This window comes from Malaclemys terrapin, chromosome 9, assembly GCF_027887155.1.
Source record: "Malaclemys terrapin pileata isolate rMalTer1 chromosome 9, rMalTer1.hap1, whole genome shotgun sequence".
Classification (NCBI taxonomy): domain Eukaryota; kingdom Metazoa; phylum Chordata; order Testudines; family Emydidae; genus Malaclemys; species Malaclemys terrapin.
Window position 1 is genome coordinate 12,901,496 of NC_071513.1, and position 19,416 is coordinate 12,920,911.

A 19,416-nucleotide genomic window follows, 5' to 3' on the forward strand; every position below is an offset into this window, starting at 1 on the left:
AAATGTAAAATGTTCTGCTGCCAGTTAGTTTTAAAGAGCACTAACTCACACAGATTGGCTGGTGTGGTCTCTGGCTAGTGCTTGTGATGGGGATTCCTAAGTACTGTAAGAAATATTAAACATCAGGGGTTGAAAAAATCCACTTGCCAGTGGCCAGTAGTAAGCTTTCCCTGGCAAGTGATGGCGCCTATCTTAATTACTGCAGTAGTTAAGCTTTAATTTTTAAAAGTTTCTAGTCCATGTAGCTAAGAAGATAATTCTTCAAATGCAAATCAACGTAGTGAGCATGTAGACAAACACTTCCAGTACTGCCTCTCCTGCTCTGATTTTCCCAAAGCATCAGCAGAGTGAAACTGACAAAAGGTGTGTTAGCCTCACTTTGGATATGCTGTATTCCCTCAGCAGCAGTGAAACTTACAGGATGCATATCAATTTTACTCTGCTATTGGGGAGCTCTGAGCAGCAGAGGCAATAACTGGAGCTATTTATGGGACAAGAGGGCCCAAAAATAGCAGAGACTATGTCACAGGATGCTGGGGCAGGATTATAATAGAAATAGCCCTTCTTCTTTTCAGCATGGTAATGAGAACCAGGGAACTGATTCAATTTACCAGACACCTACTGGACAGAGACTGATACAAAAGATGAAGTCTCAAGCAGGGACAGAATCTCAACACCTTTTCCCTTATGTTCATATGCAAATGAATCTGTAAACTCCGGGGTTATACCGTATGACTGGAGAACTGCTAACATAGTTCCTATTTTTAAGAAAGGGAAAAAAACGGACCCGGGTAACTACAGGCCTGTCAGTTTGACATCTGTAGTATGCAAGGTCTTGGAAAAAAATGTGAAGGAGAAAGTAGTTAAGGACATTGAGGTCAATGGTAATTGGGACAAAATACAACAAGGTTTTACAAAAAGTAGATCGTGCCAAACCAACCTAATCTCCTTCTTTGAGAAGGTAACAGATTTTTTAGACAAAGGAAACACAGTGGATCTAATTTACCTCGATTTCAGTAATACATTTGATACAGTTCCACACAAGGAATTATTAGTTAAATTGGAAAAGATGGGGATCAATATGAAAATTGAAAGGTGGATAAGGAACTGGTTAAAGGGGAGCTTACAACGGGTCATAATGAAAGGTGAACTGTCAGGCTGGAGGGAGTGGAGTTCCTCAGGGATCGGTTTTGGGACAAATCTTATTTAATCTTTTTATTACTGACCTTGGCACAAAAAGTGGGAGTGTGCTAATAAAGTTTGTGGATGATACAAAGCTGGGACATATTGCCAATACAGAGAAGGACTGGGATATCATACAGGAAGATCTGGATGACCTTGTAAACTGGAGTAATAATAATAGGATGAAATGTAATAGTGAAAAGTGAAAGGTCATGCACTTAGGGATTACTAACAAGAATTTTTGTTATAAGCTGGGGACTCATCAGTTGGAAGTAACAGAGGAGCAGAAGGACCTCGGAGTATTGGTTGATCACAGGATGACTATGAGCCGCCAATGTGATATGGCCGTGAAAAAAGCTAATGCGGTCTTGGGATGCATCAGGCGAGGTATTTCCAGTAGAGATAAGGTGGTGTTAGTACCGTTATACAAGGCACTGGTGAGACTTCATTTGGAATACTGTGTGCAGTTCTGGTCTCCCATGTTTAAGAAGGATGAATTCAAACTGGAACAGGTACAGAGAAGGGCTACTAGGATGATCTGAGGACTGGAAAACCTGTCTTATGAAAGGAGACTCAAAGAGCTTGGCTTGTTTAGCCTAACCAAAAGAAGGCTGAGGAGAGATATGATTGCTCTTTATAAATATATCAAAGGGATAAATACCAGGGAGGGAGAGGAATTATTTAAGCTCAATACCAATGTGGACACAAGAACAAATGGATATAAACTGGCCAGCAGGAAGTTTAGACTTGAAATTAGACGAAGGTTTCTAACCATCAGAGGAGTGAAGTTCTGGAACAGCTTTCCAAGGGGAGCAGTGGGAGCAAAAGACATATCTGGCTTCAAGACTAAACTTGATAAGTTTATGGAGTGGATGGTATAATGGGATAGCCTAATTTTGGCAATAAATTGATCTTTGATTATTAGCAGGTAAATATGCCCAATGGCCTGTGATGGGATGTTGGATGGGGTGGGATCTGAGTTACTACAGAGAATTCTTTCCTGGGTGTCTGGCTGGTGAGTCTTGCCCACATGCTCAGGGTTTAGCTGATCGCCATATTTGGGGTTGGGAAGGAATTTTCCTCCAGGGCAGATTGGCAGAGGCCCTGGGGTTTTTTCACCTTCCTCTGCAGCGTGGGGCACGGGTCACTTGCTGGAGGATTCTCTGCACCTTGAAGTCTTTAAACCATGATTTGAGGACTTCAATGGGTTTGTTGCGGGAGTGGGTGAGTGAGATTCTGTGGCCTGTGTTGTGCAGGAGGTCAGACTAGACAATCATAATGGTACCTTCTAACCTTAAAGTCTATGACTCTATGAAGAAGGGATAGATTAACACTAGGGGTTTGCTATTAGGCCTTGCTAGCATTTCCCCAACTCCAAGTCATTCTTCTCATCAGCCTCTGGCCATCAGCTATCTGGTAAATGTTTCAAGCTCTACTAAACATCCTTTAAAACAGAATATTTTTAAAAAATATTCTTACTTTTACTCGGCTTAACAGCACTGTAAGCAGCCTTATAGACTCCACTCTTCTCTGAGCTAGTAGATATTTCCTCTCTTCCCATTCAGGCATATTCTCTGGCCTCTGCTCTTCTTCAGCTGTTACCTTCTGCTGCTTTCTTGGGCGTTTCTCATCCCGATCTATCTGCCTGGGTTCTCTCCTCTTGAGCTTAGCCTTCCTTTTTCTTTCTCGAGCAATTTTTTCATCATCACGTCTTTTTCTAGGTAATTATTAATATGGGACAATTTAGATGACACTCATTTTACATGTTAACCCCTGGAGGGTGAAAAGTAGGATTTTAGTGTGCTAACAGCAAGTGACTCGATGCTAGGAATCGATTTGCTGTTACAATCAAGACATCATAGTGCCGAGGTAGGTTTTAAGTCAATGGCATACAACCAACATACATCCAATAGATGCAAAGATTTAGGACAGTTTGAGTTTCGCTTGTACTCTTAAGACTCTTCTAATAATAATCTCTCTCTCGCTAAAGAATATACAGGTTGTTCATATTATAGTCTCTTCCAGGTCACTGCTAGAGAATGATTTGCCCCCTTCTCCTTCATTTTCAGTTAACACCAATAACTAAGGTTCACAAACTTTTGGACCTAATCCTGCATTCCGTATGCAGGCAAAACTCTCCTAGAGGTCAATGTATAACCATTAAATATTTTAAAGAAAAATTCAAATAATACGGGTATTAAATTTGGTGACAGATTTAGAGATGTTGCTAGATTTAGCATTTCGACTCTCATTCCTACATCAATGGATATATTCATAGAATAATGTCCAGTGGCAGATAGGGTGGATCCTAAACGCTCCCTATAGAAGTAGGAACTTAATACAGTGTGATAGTTGTTCCGATACATCTGACAACACTGCCTTCAAGATGATAGCAATGATGGGGGATCGCTCATGCACTGGGACTCTCCAGTCAACACTGAGGCATGTGGAATCTTGTCACGTGTTCTATACTGTATATTAATTTTACTTCAGGACACAGCTAGGCTGCATATTATTACTTTGTGCTGTTACAGCAATTATGAAATAATACTACAAACAAGATCTCAAGCCACCAGGCTTCCTAGATTTCCTCAGGTCCCTTCCAGCCCTACATATCTAGGATTCTATGATTAAGCACATATCCAAACTGACCATAAGCTACCCTCTCTGTTAAAACATGCTGTTTTGCTGCCCTTTCCAACTACAGCACACATCATCAGTGATCTGGTGAGGACCACTTTGAGTGATACAACTGATCTAAGATTTACCTTTAATCTTTGAGCAGTCAATACATTTCTGTAACCCTATGTTCAGCCACTGGAAACATGGCCAGAAGGATGGTTTGTCATCTTCCTGGGCTGATCTTGTCTCAGCTATTTACTGAGCTACAGTTCCACTGCAGAAAAGACTCCTTAGGCCTTCACGCAGTTTAAAACAAACTTTTCAATGGAGTTTGATAGATTACTAGAGTGATTGAAAGAAAAACAAATCCTGGATCTGTAAGAGGAGAGATACAAGGGAGGGAGCAACGAGGGCACATAGTGTTTTTAATTGAGAGGATCCAGCAGATGTCTAGACAGCTCCAGACCACTTCTCCAATCACAATCCCCTTTTTCTATACACTGCGTAGGTCTACTGCTCCTCTCTTAATCTAGTTCCCTTTATGTGACATCTACACAATTGACGATATTGTGCTTTTTTTTGTTTGTTTGTTTGTTACACCATATGAATTAGACAATATTCAGCTTTCAGTTTAACATTATCTAACCCTTAACATTATCTAGGTTCGGGGGTATTGTATTGGGTGCTCCTCTCTTGAGATTTTGTTGGGAGCAAGACACGAGAGTAAATTTTAAAAAAGTAGAACACTCATTCAAAACAAGTTTCTCACCTTGCAGCCTCCTCTTCCTCTCTCTTTTTTTCCCTTTTTCTTTCTTGCTCTAGCTCTTGCAGCTTTTGTCTTTCCAGCCTTCTCTTTTTGATAGCTCCTTTGCTGAAATGTTTGGTTGTATCAAAAGTCACCTGTTCCAGAAGAAACCGAATCAGAAGGCAGGATTGTTCATGAATTATAAAGAGACTAGGGCTGTCAAGTCATTAAAAAATTAATTATAATTAATTGTGTGATTAAAAAAATTGTGATTAATCGTGTGATTAATTGCACTGTTAAACAATAATAGAATACCATTTATTTAAATAGTTTTGGTTTTCTGTCTTTTCAAATATATTGATTTCAATTACAACACAGAATACAAAGCGTACAGTGCTCACTTTATATTTGATTACAAGTATTGGCACTGTAAAACAACAAAAGAAATAGTATGTTTCAATTCACCTAATACAAGTACTTCAGTGCAATCTCTTTATCATGAACTTAAACTTACAAATGTGGAATTATGTAAAAAAAAAACTGCATTCAAAATTAAAACAATGTAAAATTTTAGACCCTGCACGTCCACTCAGTCCTACTTTTTGTTCAGTCAATCGCTCAGACAAACAAGTTTGTTTACATGTCCAGGAGATAATGCTGCCCACTTCTTGTTTATGTTGTCATCTGAAAGTGAGATCAGGCGTTCTCATGGCACTGTTGTAGCCGGCATCACAAGATATTTATATGCCAGATGCACTAAAGATTCATATGTCTCTTCATGCTTCAACCACCATTCCAGGGGACATGCGTCCATGCTGATGATGTGTTCTGCTCAGTGGTGCAAGTAAAATCCATGTCTTACTGGTACGGGGAGGAGAGGGGGGAGACGCACCAGCTAAGGGGGGCACGTGACCTCTCCATGTGACCCTCCATGTGACTCCTCTCTGCCCGGGGCCCCCACGCTCTCCTTGTCCCCTCCCCACATCCATCCCATGTTACCTGGAGCGGGGGGGGGGGGGTCTGTCCTCCTCCTGCTGCGCCGGAGACAGGGCTGGGGGGGAGCGAAGGTGGGGGCCAGCAGTAGAGCCACCAGAGGAGCTGCCGGCATTCTGCTCCTTTCCCCGCTGCTGCCCCTCCCAGCGGGGAAAGGAGCAGAACCTCCAGCCCCGCCCCCCAGCCCTCTCCTGCTGCTGTGTTTTTTTGGGTACGCTGTACTGACTATAAATAGGTTGCCGGCCTACTCGCACTGCTGGTTCTGCTCGATAACAATCCAAAGCAGTGCAACCGACGCATGTTCATTTTCATTATCTGAGTCAGACGCAGAAGGTTGATTTTCTTTTTTGGTGGTTCAGGTTCTGTAGTTTCCGCATCAGAGTGTTGCTCATTTAAGACTTCTGAAAGCATGCTCCACACCTCGTCCCTCTCAGATTTTGGAAGGCACTTTAGATCCTTAAACCTTGCATCAAGTGCTGTAGCTATCTTTAAAAATCTCACATTGGTATCATCTTTGCGTTTTATCAAATCTGCAGTGAGTGTGAGCTTAAAATGAACAACATGTGCTGGGTCATCATGCGAGACTGCTAGAACATGAAATATATGGCAGAATGTGGGTAAAACAGAGCAGGGGACATACAATTCTCCCCCAAGGAGTTCAGTCACAAATTTAATTAACGCATTATTTTATTAACTAGCGTCATCAGCATGGATGCACATCCTCTGGAATGGTGGCCGAAGCATGAAGTGGCATACGAATGTTTAGCATATGTGGCACATAAATACCTTGCAATGCCAGCTACTAAAGTGCCATGCAAATGCCTATTCTCATTTTCTGGTGATGTAAATAAGAAGAGTGCAGCATTATCGCCTGTAAATGTAAACAAACTTGCTTGTCTAAGCGATTGGTCGAACAAGAAGTAGGACTGAGTGGACTTGTAGGCGCTAAAGTTTTACATTGTTTTGTTTTTGAGTGCAGTTATGTAACAAAAAAAGTGTGCATTTGTAAACTGCACTTTCACAACAAAGAGATTGCACTACAGTACTTGTATGAGGTGAATTAAAAAATACTATTTCTTTTATCATTTTTACAGTGCAAATATTTGGAATAAAAATAATATACACTGATTTCAATTACAACACAGAATACAAAATATATGAAAATATAGAAAAACATCCAAAATATTTAATAAATGTCAATTGGTATTCTATTGTTTAACAGTGCGATTAAAATTGCAATTAATCATGATTAATTTTTTGAGTTAATCATGTGAGTTAACTGCAATTAATCAACAGCCCTAAAAAAGACCACAAACTTGTCAATCTACTGGGTCACCTTATTTATACAAATAAAATACAAACAGCCTATACAACTTAGAAAGTCTCTAATCTATTTCTGCACAATTATATTTGAAACATGAGTATTTCTTTCTGCTGCTTTTTAGTTGAGCAGACTGGAATATGACCTGCAGAATTCACACTAATAGCTATCTCCTATTCTCAAACGTTACTATGAGCATTACTCCAAATGTCACCTTACCCTGTGCCATTAGAGGCTCATAAACTGTGATAATACACCTTTAATAGCTTGTAGATGTTCAGTTTGGGGCATTTTCAGTGGAGAGTTCCTAGCTGTAGAATTCCCTCTCTCTGACAGATTGCCAGAGTTTACTTATTTTCAGTGCACTGTATGAGCCACAACTACAGGCAATCAGTGGATTACAGTTGGCTGGTTGGTACAGCAGGGGAGGCTGTCTGCTGAGAACTGTTTAACTCAATGTGGGCACATTAAAAGAAAACATCCAGGCAAACAGCACTTGATCCAAGCTGGGAAACCAAGTCATTTGGAGCATGATTTCTAAACCATTGTGTAATGACTGCTACATATTCAAGAATCATAGATAATTTACATGCTTTGTGCTGAGCACAATACTTGGAACCAGGCTTATCTCAATGACTAAATCCGACTTTTAGATGAACGCTGCTAAGCAGCTATGAACTTTTGTACGCATGCAGATCTCCAATTTCCTTTCACAGCATAACACAGGGTATGCCCCAAACAAATCCATCCTCCAAAACTGTTCACTATATCCACCTTAATCAAAGCAAAGTGCCACGAGAAGCAAGGATACATCCTGCTAGTATAGGTTCAAAGTAACTATGAACATTTTTTGTAAAAAAGGCAGAAAGGAAGGCTATTGCTGACACTGCTTGGGGTTTACCAATGTAGAAAACAATGTCTTCAGAACAGCTCTTCCAGGCCTTGACTGCATCCCTCTCAGCTCCAGTGTTCATTCAATTGATTCATAAACTTAATAACTTTTCACTTTTATTTTACCAGTGGAGAAAAATGTTTCAGGAAATCAACAAGCAAATACTTTTTCCAGGTCAGTCATACTGAAGGATTAAAATCTTCACTAAAATCTGGATTGAGAGGTCAACAATAGTCAACCAAGCAGCAAATCCATACAAACCAAAATCTTGATGCAAACAAACCAGAGTGAATGCTGCTTCTGAAGAGACAGCCTTGTGGCTGGCTCATCTGTGAGCCTTAACTCAGTGAGAACGGCCCACCAAAAAAGCCACAGCTTTATTTGCTAGGTGGGGAACTATGAGGATGAATAGCTGCGAGAACCATCCATCTATTCCCTCTCCCAAACAGCAGTGCTCCAGGTCTAAATTCCCACCTCAAGTATCCATCACTTAAATGTTTACACTGGCGAGCAAAAAGTTCCCAATTTGTCTTTTTTTTTTTAATTAGGATTTCAAATAGCAGTAATGATCTTCATGGCAGTCTCAGCAGATAAGTCTTGGTTGGGCCAAGGAATTTTATACTTTTCTGCTGTACCATTTCTAATATTTGACTACTATAGAAGTCTTTATGGTAGTGTATTTGGGCAAATATAGCATTGGCAGTATCAAAAGATACAGCCAGTGATGCTTACCTTCATGTTACATGCCAGAGCTTTTCCATCATCCCCTTTAAACATCAGCTTCATTCCCCTAAGTGACTCCATAGCTTTCACAAAAGCCGTGTACTCTTGATACTGGACAAAAGCTTCAAATGTCTGTAGACCTCCAAAAAGGAAGTTATTTAAATTTCCTCCCACCATTTCTTCTCTATAAGGATCAAGCATAGGGATATCTATGTTCTTAATCTTTCCAAAGCTTTCGAACACCACTCTTAAAACATCTTCACTCGGCTTTTCACTATTTGAGCCCTTTAGTGCAAACCATTTACATGGCAAACCTTCAAAATAGATGCAATCAGGAATATCAGCAGTTTGCTCAGTAAGATCTTCATTCGTAATCTCTCTTTTATTCAGGTAAGATGCCCACTCTTGTGCAGTTGGAAAGTCAGCTTGTGCCTCGGTGGCCATCACCTTCAAGTCATCTTTAAAACCATTCAGTTTTATTACCTTTCCATGCAGTTTTTCCTTAAGGGTGAGGATCAACTTTTTATTTTCTGCCTCTCCCTCAAATCGAATGAAATCCTTAGTGCTCTTTGAAACCCTAACAGTAGTGAATTGGTCTGGACAAATCATGTTCTTCAGCTTGTCCATCACTTCCCACTTAGAGAAAGATCGGGTAGATTCTGTGTGTTCTGGAAACACCACATTGATTGTCAGTTTTGCTACTGGTTTAAGATACAGATGCTGAGAAGCACAGAGCTCCATAGCTTCAGAGTTATCATACACTACAGTGATTGTCATTGTGTCCAATACCCTTTAGAAAAACAATTAAAACCATGTTAAGCTAAAAGACATGGAGTAAAAAGGGTAAAAATATCCTCTAGTGCAAAATTTAAGTGACTATCTTGGGATATAATTTCATTTAACATTCAGATTAAATTAAGAAAAATTATACTGTACATTTATACTAGTCTATAATTTAAATTATAATGCAAATAAATTGTGTTTGAATAAATATACCTAGTAAGATGTATCATCAAAAGATGCTAACTCCAGATTTTCTATCATCAAACTAATATAAAAACAAGAGTCAACATTCTACAGCAACATGGCTGTCATAGCCTCAAGAGAGATCAGTAAGTCAAGACAAAACCCCTGGAACACATTCTCCCACATCTGTGTACCAACGGCACAGGAAGGATTAAAAACAGTAACCAAACAAAAATGAAGTTAAATACATTCCTAACACCAATATTCTTTTCCAGTTAAAAGAAAAATGCAGTCATTACTTGTACTAGGTTAGATAAATTACTAAATAATAATTTGCTCTATGTATTATGGCCATGTATAAATTAATCAATCTAAGAGCAATCTGATGCAATTGCTGGATAGCCTGTTCTGAAATGGCCTTGTTTCCAATGGACAAGTTTTACCAGATTTGACTGAAATATCTTAGCAAGTACCTCAGCTAGGATTTTGCAATCTTTATTAGGGAAGTCAGGTGATCGTTCATCCATCATTCAGCAGCCTTTTCAAACATCGGAATCAGTGAGATAAGATGAGTTCTTACACTCCGTGCTAATAAATTATCCTTCACTGCTGATTCATAAATGTATAATAACTGGTTGTTAACTGTTCTTGTAACCTTTGTGGAATTCCACTGAGATGCCATCAAGGCCAGGGTTCTGACATGTTTGTACAAACTAGTTTGTCTTTAGTTCTTTCCTTATCTAACTGGATCTTCTCTTCTCACAAAGGGGAAAAAATAGGTTAATTTACTGCTGGTTAAACCAACCGCTAAATCAGCCTAAAACTTTTTTTTAATCTATAATTTATCTTAAAAATAAAACTGGAAATGCTAATTATCTCTTTACAACTATATCCTGAAGCAAGAAATGAGGAAAAGATATTGTTTGCCTAATGACTTATATCACAATGCTTGTACTAACACACAAACCTTATATTGGCTAAGAAATAATACCAGTGAAATGTATGCCTGGTTAAGGACTGAGAAGAAATGTCTAAAACCTGTACCATTAGAGGTAGCTCTCAGCTCAATACACTGTAATACAATCTATTCACACAGGGAAAATTGATCTCATATTGTCTAAATGCTTGCAATTTAGCTTGTATAAATATATAAAATCATCCATGTGGATGAATCCAGAAATCAATATTAACAGCACAAAATATGTTATCCTAATTGAATTCATGAGAGTATTCCGGAGACCAGACATTTATATACAGATGGATTTTTATAGAATATTCCTAAATTAGGAAATGTAATATTGATAGAACCTATCTATGACAAGAAAGAAATGCTGTTAGTCAAGCTCTAAATCTTAACCCAACCAAATTTACCAGATAAACCACACAATCTTAGCCAGTTGGGAAGATTAGGCTTGAAACAATGCAAAAGCACCCTTTAACAACAAAACACTGCCTGGAGTGAAGGGATTGGTGTAGAAATCATTAATACAGTGGGCTCAAGACTGGGGCCACTGTTAATAAAAAATTAACCTTGGATCTCAGAATGAGGTTAATACAAACAGGAAAGGTTGGATTGGACTCTGAGGAACAATATTTTAAGACGTCCGTAAATGTAGCAAATGTGAAGAAATCATGCATCAATACCAAGGGACGTACTGGCCACTGCTTCCAGCAGCTTCCATTGGCCTGGAGCAGCGAACCGCAGCCAGTGGGAGCCACAATCGGCCGGACCTGTGGATGTGGCAGGTAAACAAACCGGCCCAGCCCGCCAGGGGGCTTTTCCTACACAAGCGGCGTCCCAAGTTTGGGAAACACTGCCTTACAACAAATGCCAGCACCTGATCACATATACAGGTCCATAGGTCTTGCTGCAATTGGAAAACATTTTTTTTCTCAGCTATTATCTTATCAGAGATACAGCTCAAACCAAGAGAAAGATATACACACAGAGGGGCTCAAGAGACTGACCAGTTTAAACAATATTCAAAACACCCAAAAAAGAGCAGAGCACTTCTATACAGCCACTATTCTTGGAATGCCCCTTTGCCTCCAGTCAGTGTGTGTGTATTTTGAAGATGATGTGGACTTCGGTGCAAGAAACGGCCTAGTGAATCAGAGTACCAACAAGAAACAGGTCTTGCGTGCTCTCTTAGAGAAAACGTTAGCATGAGGGCCTGATCTTGCAGGTAAAAAGATCAGTATTCTCATGGAGCAGCCGCTAGAACAGAGGCTGGAGCACTGCGTTGCTGCTATTGAGGTGACCAAAGCTTTGTCACGCAAAACTGACTGTATTGGAATTCATCTCTGAAATTAAAAATATATATAGTTTTGGTACATTATACGGGTAAGGGTGAATCCCATTCTTGTTAGAAGAGCCAAGGTATTTATTGCGTAAACCACAACTACCTCAAAAAGCAAACACTGTTGATGCTGTTCACAGTTATATTGGTCCAATGTTCTTTGAGATAAACTACTATTTTCTGTCGTCTTGCTACATCTCACCTTGGCACAAAATGTAAATTTCCACAAGACTAAGGTGTGGAGTGCAGCTGGCCATCTAATCTAGAACAGTCCAGTGCATAACCATGAGCCGTTTTTCCACAAATTGCAACAATATGGTCAATAAAACCTTAGAAAAGTAAGGCCATGTCTACACTAGAATCTTCTGACAGCACAGCAATGTCAATTAGAGGTGTTCCATGACATTTCTATACCGGCATAAAAGTGCTTTTGCAAGTACACCTTATTTTGTTCACTAAATTGCTATGAGCCAGGAGTGGCCAACCTGTGTCTCCGGAGCTGAATGTGGCTCTTCAGAGGTTAATATGCGGCTCCTTACCTAGGCACTGGTTCCGGGGGCTGTAGCTATAGATGTTAACTTTCCAATGTGGTGGGGGGGTGTTCACTGCTCAACCCCCTGCTCTGTCCCAGGCCCTGCCCCCATTCCACCCCTTCCCCCAAGCCTTGCATGCCCCCACTCCCCCCCTCCCCCCCCCCAGCCTCCTGCGCACGTGAAACAGCTAATTGCGGTGGGTGGGGGGAGCAGGCGCTGATTGGTGAGAGCTGCCGGCAGATGGGGGTGGAGGCTGGTGACGTATTACTGTGGCTCTTTGGCAAAGTACATTGGTAAATTCTGGCTCCTTCTCAGCCGCAGGTTGGCCACCCCTGCTATAAGCCATGCTATCAAAACTTTTTTGATGGTGTAAGCTGCATTTTCACTAGAAGCGTGTACTGATAGAACTATACAAGCAAAACTTTTAAGTTTAGAATAGGCCTAATTGGCCTATTTTACTGGCAGTTGAGTTCTCAGTACCTCTGTAAATCAGGTCTAATACTATTTCTTTTAGGTAGTATAGAAAAACTATATCGCTTTTGGATAATCATCCAAATATACCAATGGACAAACAAGCCTGGCTCTTCCATCAGGGTCCTAGCCTGCACCAATACCAACTATAAAATACTGCTGCAGGAAGATAGTGTGGGCCAGAGGCTAGAGCACTACACTGAACCTCAGTTGACCTGGGTTCTACTCCTAGTTTTGCTGCAGGGTAAGTTGCTTCATCCATGGGGGGGGGGGAATAATGATACTTACTCACCTTTGTAAAGTACTTTGATGAAAAGTGCTAAGCAAGACCTAAGTGGTGTTATGTTGCCCTTTCTGACACTACACAAAATAAGGTTTTTATATATCTGGCTCCCACCTCTGAGTGGTCTAACCACTGAGCTATGGAATATTCTGATGCTTATTTGACTTAAACAGTCATTGGCACAGAGTGAAAATGAATTTGCAGTTTGGTGGTTAGGGCATCCATCTCGGAGGTGGGAGACGCAAGATCCATTTCCCCTGGCCTAGCCATGCTTTCATTATTTAACCACAGTGGAATAGCTTCAACAGGAGAACGCCCACATCAGCATATCCCATAGACCAGTGAATCAAGCATTCTTCTGAGAGGTGGGAGACCCTGTTCAAGTTCTTTCCCCCCCTCCGGTAGAGAGGAGGGAATTGAACCTCAGTCTCCCACATCACCAGTGAGTGCTCTAACCACTAGGCTCAAAGTAATAAGGTGGGTAGCAGCAGCACCACCTCCACTGAAGAGGATCTGATTCAGTAGGAGGCCTCCGAGTACACCGACTGAATCAGTGTGATTTAAGCATTTGGTCACCTATCTTCCTCTGGTTTGTGAATCACTGTGGGGTTTAGGCAGAAGACAGGAGTCTGGCTGCCTAGGAGGAAGCAGCAGAGTGGATACCCAGAAGCAGAAACTTGGTGCCTAGGGAACTTTTACCTTGACAATTTCAGCGCTGAGTGAGTTTAGGCGCCTACAGGGTTTGGCAGGAATTTTGTGGGTCACGCTGGAGCCAAAACAGGGATTTAGGTGCCTATACCTGATTCTTAAACACCTAAGTCTCTTCGTGAATCTTAAAGGACAAGAGGAAGAAGGCAGCCCTTGAGAGGGGGAGAAACTGCCTCACCCGCAGGCTGCCCTTGCAATAAGGAGCGGAAGGATGCACAGCCTAGAAATATAAGTCCTTACATATTTCACTGTAGCAGCACAAATTGTACCTAGTGAGCTTAATTCTTGCTTTGTACAGGGCTAGATGTGTTACATGTGCTGTCTCCTTGGTTTTAGTTTGATTTATCTCTGTATTCTTAATGAGACTGTTTGAATTTCAGATTGTTGTGAAGCAAGGTCATTGTTTTGTGTCCATTCAGGAAAGAGCCTTCTGACCTCTTTTGAGAGATGACTGGGGAGAAATCAATACCTATTCTGGAGCACGCCATTGAGAAAGCTGCTAAAAAGTGCAATCCTGAAGAGGAATGGGAAAAGCCAGTCGACCACAAGGAGTGGCAAAAATAGGGTCTCAAAGATTATGACTTCAACTTTCAATGTGTTTTTTTAGTATATACCTAAAGCGTTCCAGGTTGTTGCTAGTGCATATAGATTCCCAGCTGATGGGGTTGTTTTTAATAGTAAGTCATGTTTTTAGATATGGTTTAGATTCTATGGAGATGGGTACTACAAGAAAACTACATTTAGTAAGTGGCAGTCATGGCACAAGTCAAAATAATTCCCTCCTCCAACAGCACAAGGAGTTCATCTAGGGCACTGGAGTTGCCAGGAGCATTCATTTGATGAACTGTTTTAGACAAGAGGTCTCAATGATGACAGAATTTCAAGAAACAGGGACAGTCCATACAAGTAGCTCTAAGAAAAGTTAGATAACTGTAAACAGTACCAGTGGCTAAAATTACTTCTGTCCACATGACTGATGAGTATTCCACTAAAGGCACTTAATGTTGGACATTATTGGATAGGGAAAAAAGGAGGGCTGTCGATTAATCACAGTTATCTCACGCGATTAACTCAAAAATTAATTCCAATTAAAAAATTAATCGTGACTAATTGCAGTTTTAATTGCACTGTTAAACAATAGAATATCAATTGACACTAAATATTTTTGATGTTTCTCTACATTTTCATATACACCTCTACCCCGATATAATGCGACCCGATATAACACAAATTCAGATATAACACGGTAAAGCAGCGCTCCGGAGGGGCGGGGCTGCATGCTCCGGCAGATGAAAGCAAGTTCGATATAACACAGTTTCACCTATAACGCGATAAGATATTTTGGCTCCCAAGGACAGCGTTATATCGGGGTAGAGGTGTATGTTATATTCTGTGTTGTAATTGAAATCAAATATTACAAATATTTGCAGTGTAAAAATGATAAACAAAAGAAATAGTATTTTTCAATTCACCTCATAAAACTACTGTGGTGCAATTTGTCTTTGTCATGAAAGTGCAACTTAAAAAGCTATATTTGTTGTTGTTACATAACTGCACTCAAAAAAAAATGTAAAACTTCAGCGGCTACAAGTCCAATCACTAAGACAAACAAGTGTGTTTACATTTACAGGAGATAATGCCGCCCTCTTCTTATTTACAATGTCACCAGAAAGTGAGAAGAGGCATTTACATGGCACTTTTGTAGCCGGCATTGCAAGGTATTTACATGCCAGATATGCTAAACATTTGTATGCCACTTCATGCTTCAGCCACCATTCCAGAGGACATGGTTCCATGCTGATGACACTCGTTAATAAATAATGCGTTAATTAAATTTGTGACTGAACTCCTTGAGGGAGAATTGTATGTCCCCTGCTCTGTTTTATCCACATTCTACCATATATTTCATGTTTAGCAGCCTCAGATGATGACCCAGCACATGTTGTTCATTTTAAGAACACTTTCACTGCATATTTGACAAAACACAAAGAAGATACCAATGTGAGATTTCTAAAGATAGCTACAGCACTCGGCCCAAGGTTTAAGAATCTGAAGTACCTTCCAAAATCTGAGAGGGACAAGGTGTGGAGCATGCGTTCAGAAGTCTTAAAAGAGCAGCACTCTGATGCAGAAACTACAGAACCCAAACCACCAAAAAAGAACAATCAACCTTCTGCTGGTGGCATGTAACTCAGATAATGAAAATGAACATGCATCAATCTGAACTGCTTTGGATTCTTCTTGAGCAGAACCTGTCTTCAGCATGGACGCATGTCCTCTGGAATGGTGGTTGAAACATGAAGAGACATATGAATCTGTAGCGCATTTGGCATATAAATATCTTGTGACGCTGACTACAACAGTGCCATGCGAACGCCTGTTCTCACTTTCAGGTGACACAGTAAACAAGAAGCAGGCAGCATTATCTCCTGCAAAGGTAAACAAACTTGTTTGTCTGAGCGATTGGCTGAACAAGAAGTAGGACTGAGTAGACTTGCAGGCTCTAAAGTTTTACATTGTTTTATTTTTGAATGCAGTTTTTTGTGTATAATTCTACATTTATAAGTTCAACTTTCATGATAAAGAGACTGCACTGCAGTACTTGTATTAGGTGAATTGAAAATACTTTTTTTTTTACAGTGCAAATCAAAAATAAATATGAAGTGAGCACTGTACACTTTGTATTCTGTGTTGTAATTGAAATCAATATATTTGAAAATGTAGAACAAAATTTTAAAAAATTAAAATAAATGGTATTCTATTATTGTTTAACAGAGCAATTAATCGCAATTAATTTTTTTTAATCACCTAGAAAAAATAGATCCCATTATCTGGAATTGTCACAAGATAACAACAATACTTTGATCCAACAGGACACTTGTTCAAATCCAGCTCAGGTTAGCAGGGAATAGAAGTCAGACTCCTGACTGTTGGTAATATATGAAATTAATTAAATCGTCACAGTTACGAGCTATTAGACAAGTGTCACAACAAATACCATAAACGGCACCCTAGAAGCAAGCTCAGCAGAGACATCAGGGATAGAATGGGTCATGGAGACTTAAGTCCCTTCTTGTCCCATAGGTGGTCCCTCCTGGACAGGGAGATTGGTAAGCAGCTTGCTCTACGTGGCCTGTGAGGAATTGTGGGTTTCACAATCTAGTGCCATCACACCAGAACATTTCACAAGCACGAAAATTCAATTCAATTAAAAAAAAAAGATATTAGGCAAACAAGAATAAAAGGTTACTCATAAGGATAGCTCACAGAATATAGGAACTACCTCTGCTTTCACCACTAGACACCTACCCTCATCTTTCAGTTTCTGAAGGCAAACGCATATTGAGAGATCATCACCAGAGCAGACACTGAGCTAGTGGCCAAGGGGCAGAGGAGGGAGATTATCTGCTAGAGTCAAACTACCATTGAAAGTTAAGTAGCATAGGGGATCATTTTCCAGCCATTTATGGGTCTGTTATTACTCCACCTGAAGCCATGGGCAGGATTCTCACTGAGTCAGTGGGAGCAGGATCCAGCCCTATATTCCTTGGAGTTTTTACTTTAAATCTTGTCTAAACAAGGGACATTGTTGGCCTATTTCCCACCACTGCTAGCTCTGTTTTGAATGAACTGGTGCTAGCAGCACTGGAAGTGTTACCCTGTTTCCCCGAAAATAAGACAGTGTCTTATATTAATTTTTGCTCCCAAAGATGCGCTAGGTCTTATTTTCAGGGGATGTCTTATTTTTCAGAAATGAAAAATGCCTTATTATCGGTGGATGCCTTATTATCGGGGAGGTCTTATTATCGGGGGGATGCCTTATATTACAACGAGAGGCAAAACTGTAAGTAGGCCTTATTTTCGGAGGATGTCTTATTTTCGGGGAAACAGGGTAGTAGCTATGGGCTGCTTGCGACAGAGATTGATTTCCGCACCACGTCCTCAAAGGCTGCTGATCTAACCAAGCATGCCTGCACCACATGGAGTTGAAAACGGTGTCTGCAGCCAGGGGCCTGTCCACAGGAAGGCTCCCCAGCCAGTTCACTTAACCAGGCTGGGAAATGTGTCCTGCTCCACACAGCTCAAAGCACACCTTTGACTCAGCAGTTTCTGTCCTTAACCCTCCCAGAGTTAGTCCCTTTTCTCCATTAATGCCTGATGGGTGCATCCCCCAACCACCCACCCTTCTTCTGACAGCACCTGGCCCTCACCCCAGCCAGCTCCCTGCCCCCCTTTGACCCCCAGCCCGCCCACTGCCCCCAGCCCCCCTTCACTCCAACCCGCCCCCAGCCAGCTCCCTGTCCCCCAGCCCCCCTTAACCCCACCCCGCCCCCAGCCAGCTCCCTGACCCCCTTTCACCTCCAGCCCGCCCACTGCCCCCAGCCCCCCTTCACTCCAACCTGCCCCCAGCCAGCTCCCTGTCCCCCAGCCCCCCTTAACCCCACCCCGCCCCCAGCCAGCTCCCTGACCCCCTTTCGCCCCCAGCCCGCCCACTGCCCCCAGCCCCCCTTCACTCCAACCCGCCCCCAGCCCGCTCCCTGTCCCCCAGCCCACCTTAACCCCACCCCGCCCCCAGCCCACTCCTTGACCCCCTTTCGCCCCCAGCCCGCCCACTGCCCCCAGCCCCCCTTCACTCCAACCCGCCCCCAGCCAGCTCCCTGTCCCCCAGCCCACCTTAACCCCACCCCGCCCCCAGCCAGCTCCCTGCCCCCCTTTCGCCCCCAGCCCGCCCACTGCCCCCAGCCCCCCTTCACTCCAACCCACCCCCAGCCAGCTCCCTGTCCCCCAGCCCCCCTTAACCCCACCCCACCCCCAGCCAGCTCCCTGCCCCCCTTTCACCCCCAGCCCGCCCACTGCCCCCAGCCCCCCTTCACTCCAACCTGCCCCCAGCCAGCTCCCTGTCCCGCAGCCCCCCTTAACCCCACCCCGCCCCCAGCCCGCTCCCTGACCCCCTTTCACCTCCAGCCCGCCCACTGCCCCCAGCCCCCCTTCACTCCAACCCGCCCCCAGCCAGCTCCCTGTCCCGCAGCCCCCCTTAACCCCACCCCGCCCCCAGCCCGCTCCCTGACCCCCTTTCGCCCCCAGCCCGCCCACTGCCCCCAGCCCCCCTTCACTCCAACCCACCCCCAGCCAGCTCCCTGTCCCCCAGCCCACCTTAACCCCACCCCGCCCCCAGCCAGCTCCCTGCCCCCCTTTCGCCCCCAGCCCGCCCCCAGCCCCCAGTAGCTCCCAGCCCAGCGCTTGCCACAATTAGCGGCCCCGCCCCACCGGGCCCAGCCGCGCCGCGCTCGGGTCGGGTCGGGTCGGGCGGGAAGCGGCGGCCCGGTGCCCCCGGAGCGGTCGCTCTTACCCCTCAGGCCGCCGCTCCGCCTGCCCCCATCGGCCACCTGCACTTCCGGGTTCGCCCCCCGCTCGGGGCGGAGCGCGGCGCACGCCGGAGCCAGCCGCCGAGCGGGGCCGCGGGCCGGAGCGGGGAGCTCGCTCCTGCCCCCCCCGTCCGCCACTAACCGGGGGGCTCCGGTGTCCCCAGGAAAGGGGGGGAGAAGGAGCCCCGCGCCGGGCCGGGCCGGGCTGCCGCCAGGGAAACAAGGGGCCCAGGGTGGTCAGGCGCGAGAAGCAGCGGGAACCATGGAGACCCGCCGGGGTCGGGCTTTGCGCAGCCCCCGTAGTGAGATGG

General features: G+C 43.2%; 1 protein-coding gene across 2 annotated transcripts in view; it reads right to left on the reverse strand.

The window, feature by feature from the left end:
• The window catches only part of LOC128843460 (A-kinase anchor protein 17B-like), a 29,646-nt gene extending 11,756 nt beyond the window's left edge, over positions 1 to 17,890 (reverse strand). The window contains exons 1-4 of one of the 2 annotated variants that reach the window (XM_054040319.1): positions 17,049 to 17,890; positions 8,488 to 9,268; positions 4,574 to 4,704; positions 2,662 to 2,899 (exon numbers count right to left, since the gene is read on the reverse strand). In XM_054040319.1, coding sequence (XP_053896294.1) covers positions 2,662 to 2,899; positions 4,574 to 4,704; positions 8,488 to 9,255 — 1,137 coding nt within the window. In that variant the 5' untranslated portion in view covers positions 9,256 to 9,268; positions 17,049 to 17,890. Of the gene's footprint in view, positions 1 to 2,661; positions 2,900 to 4,573; positions 4,705 to 8,487; positions 9,269 to 9,917; positions 10,280 to 17,048 lie in introns of those variants that run through there. The other variant, XM_054040320.1, reaches the window with a different exon arrangement.
• Positions 17,891 to 19,416: the final 1,526 nt, after the last annotated feature.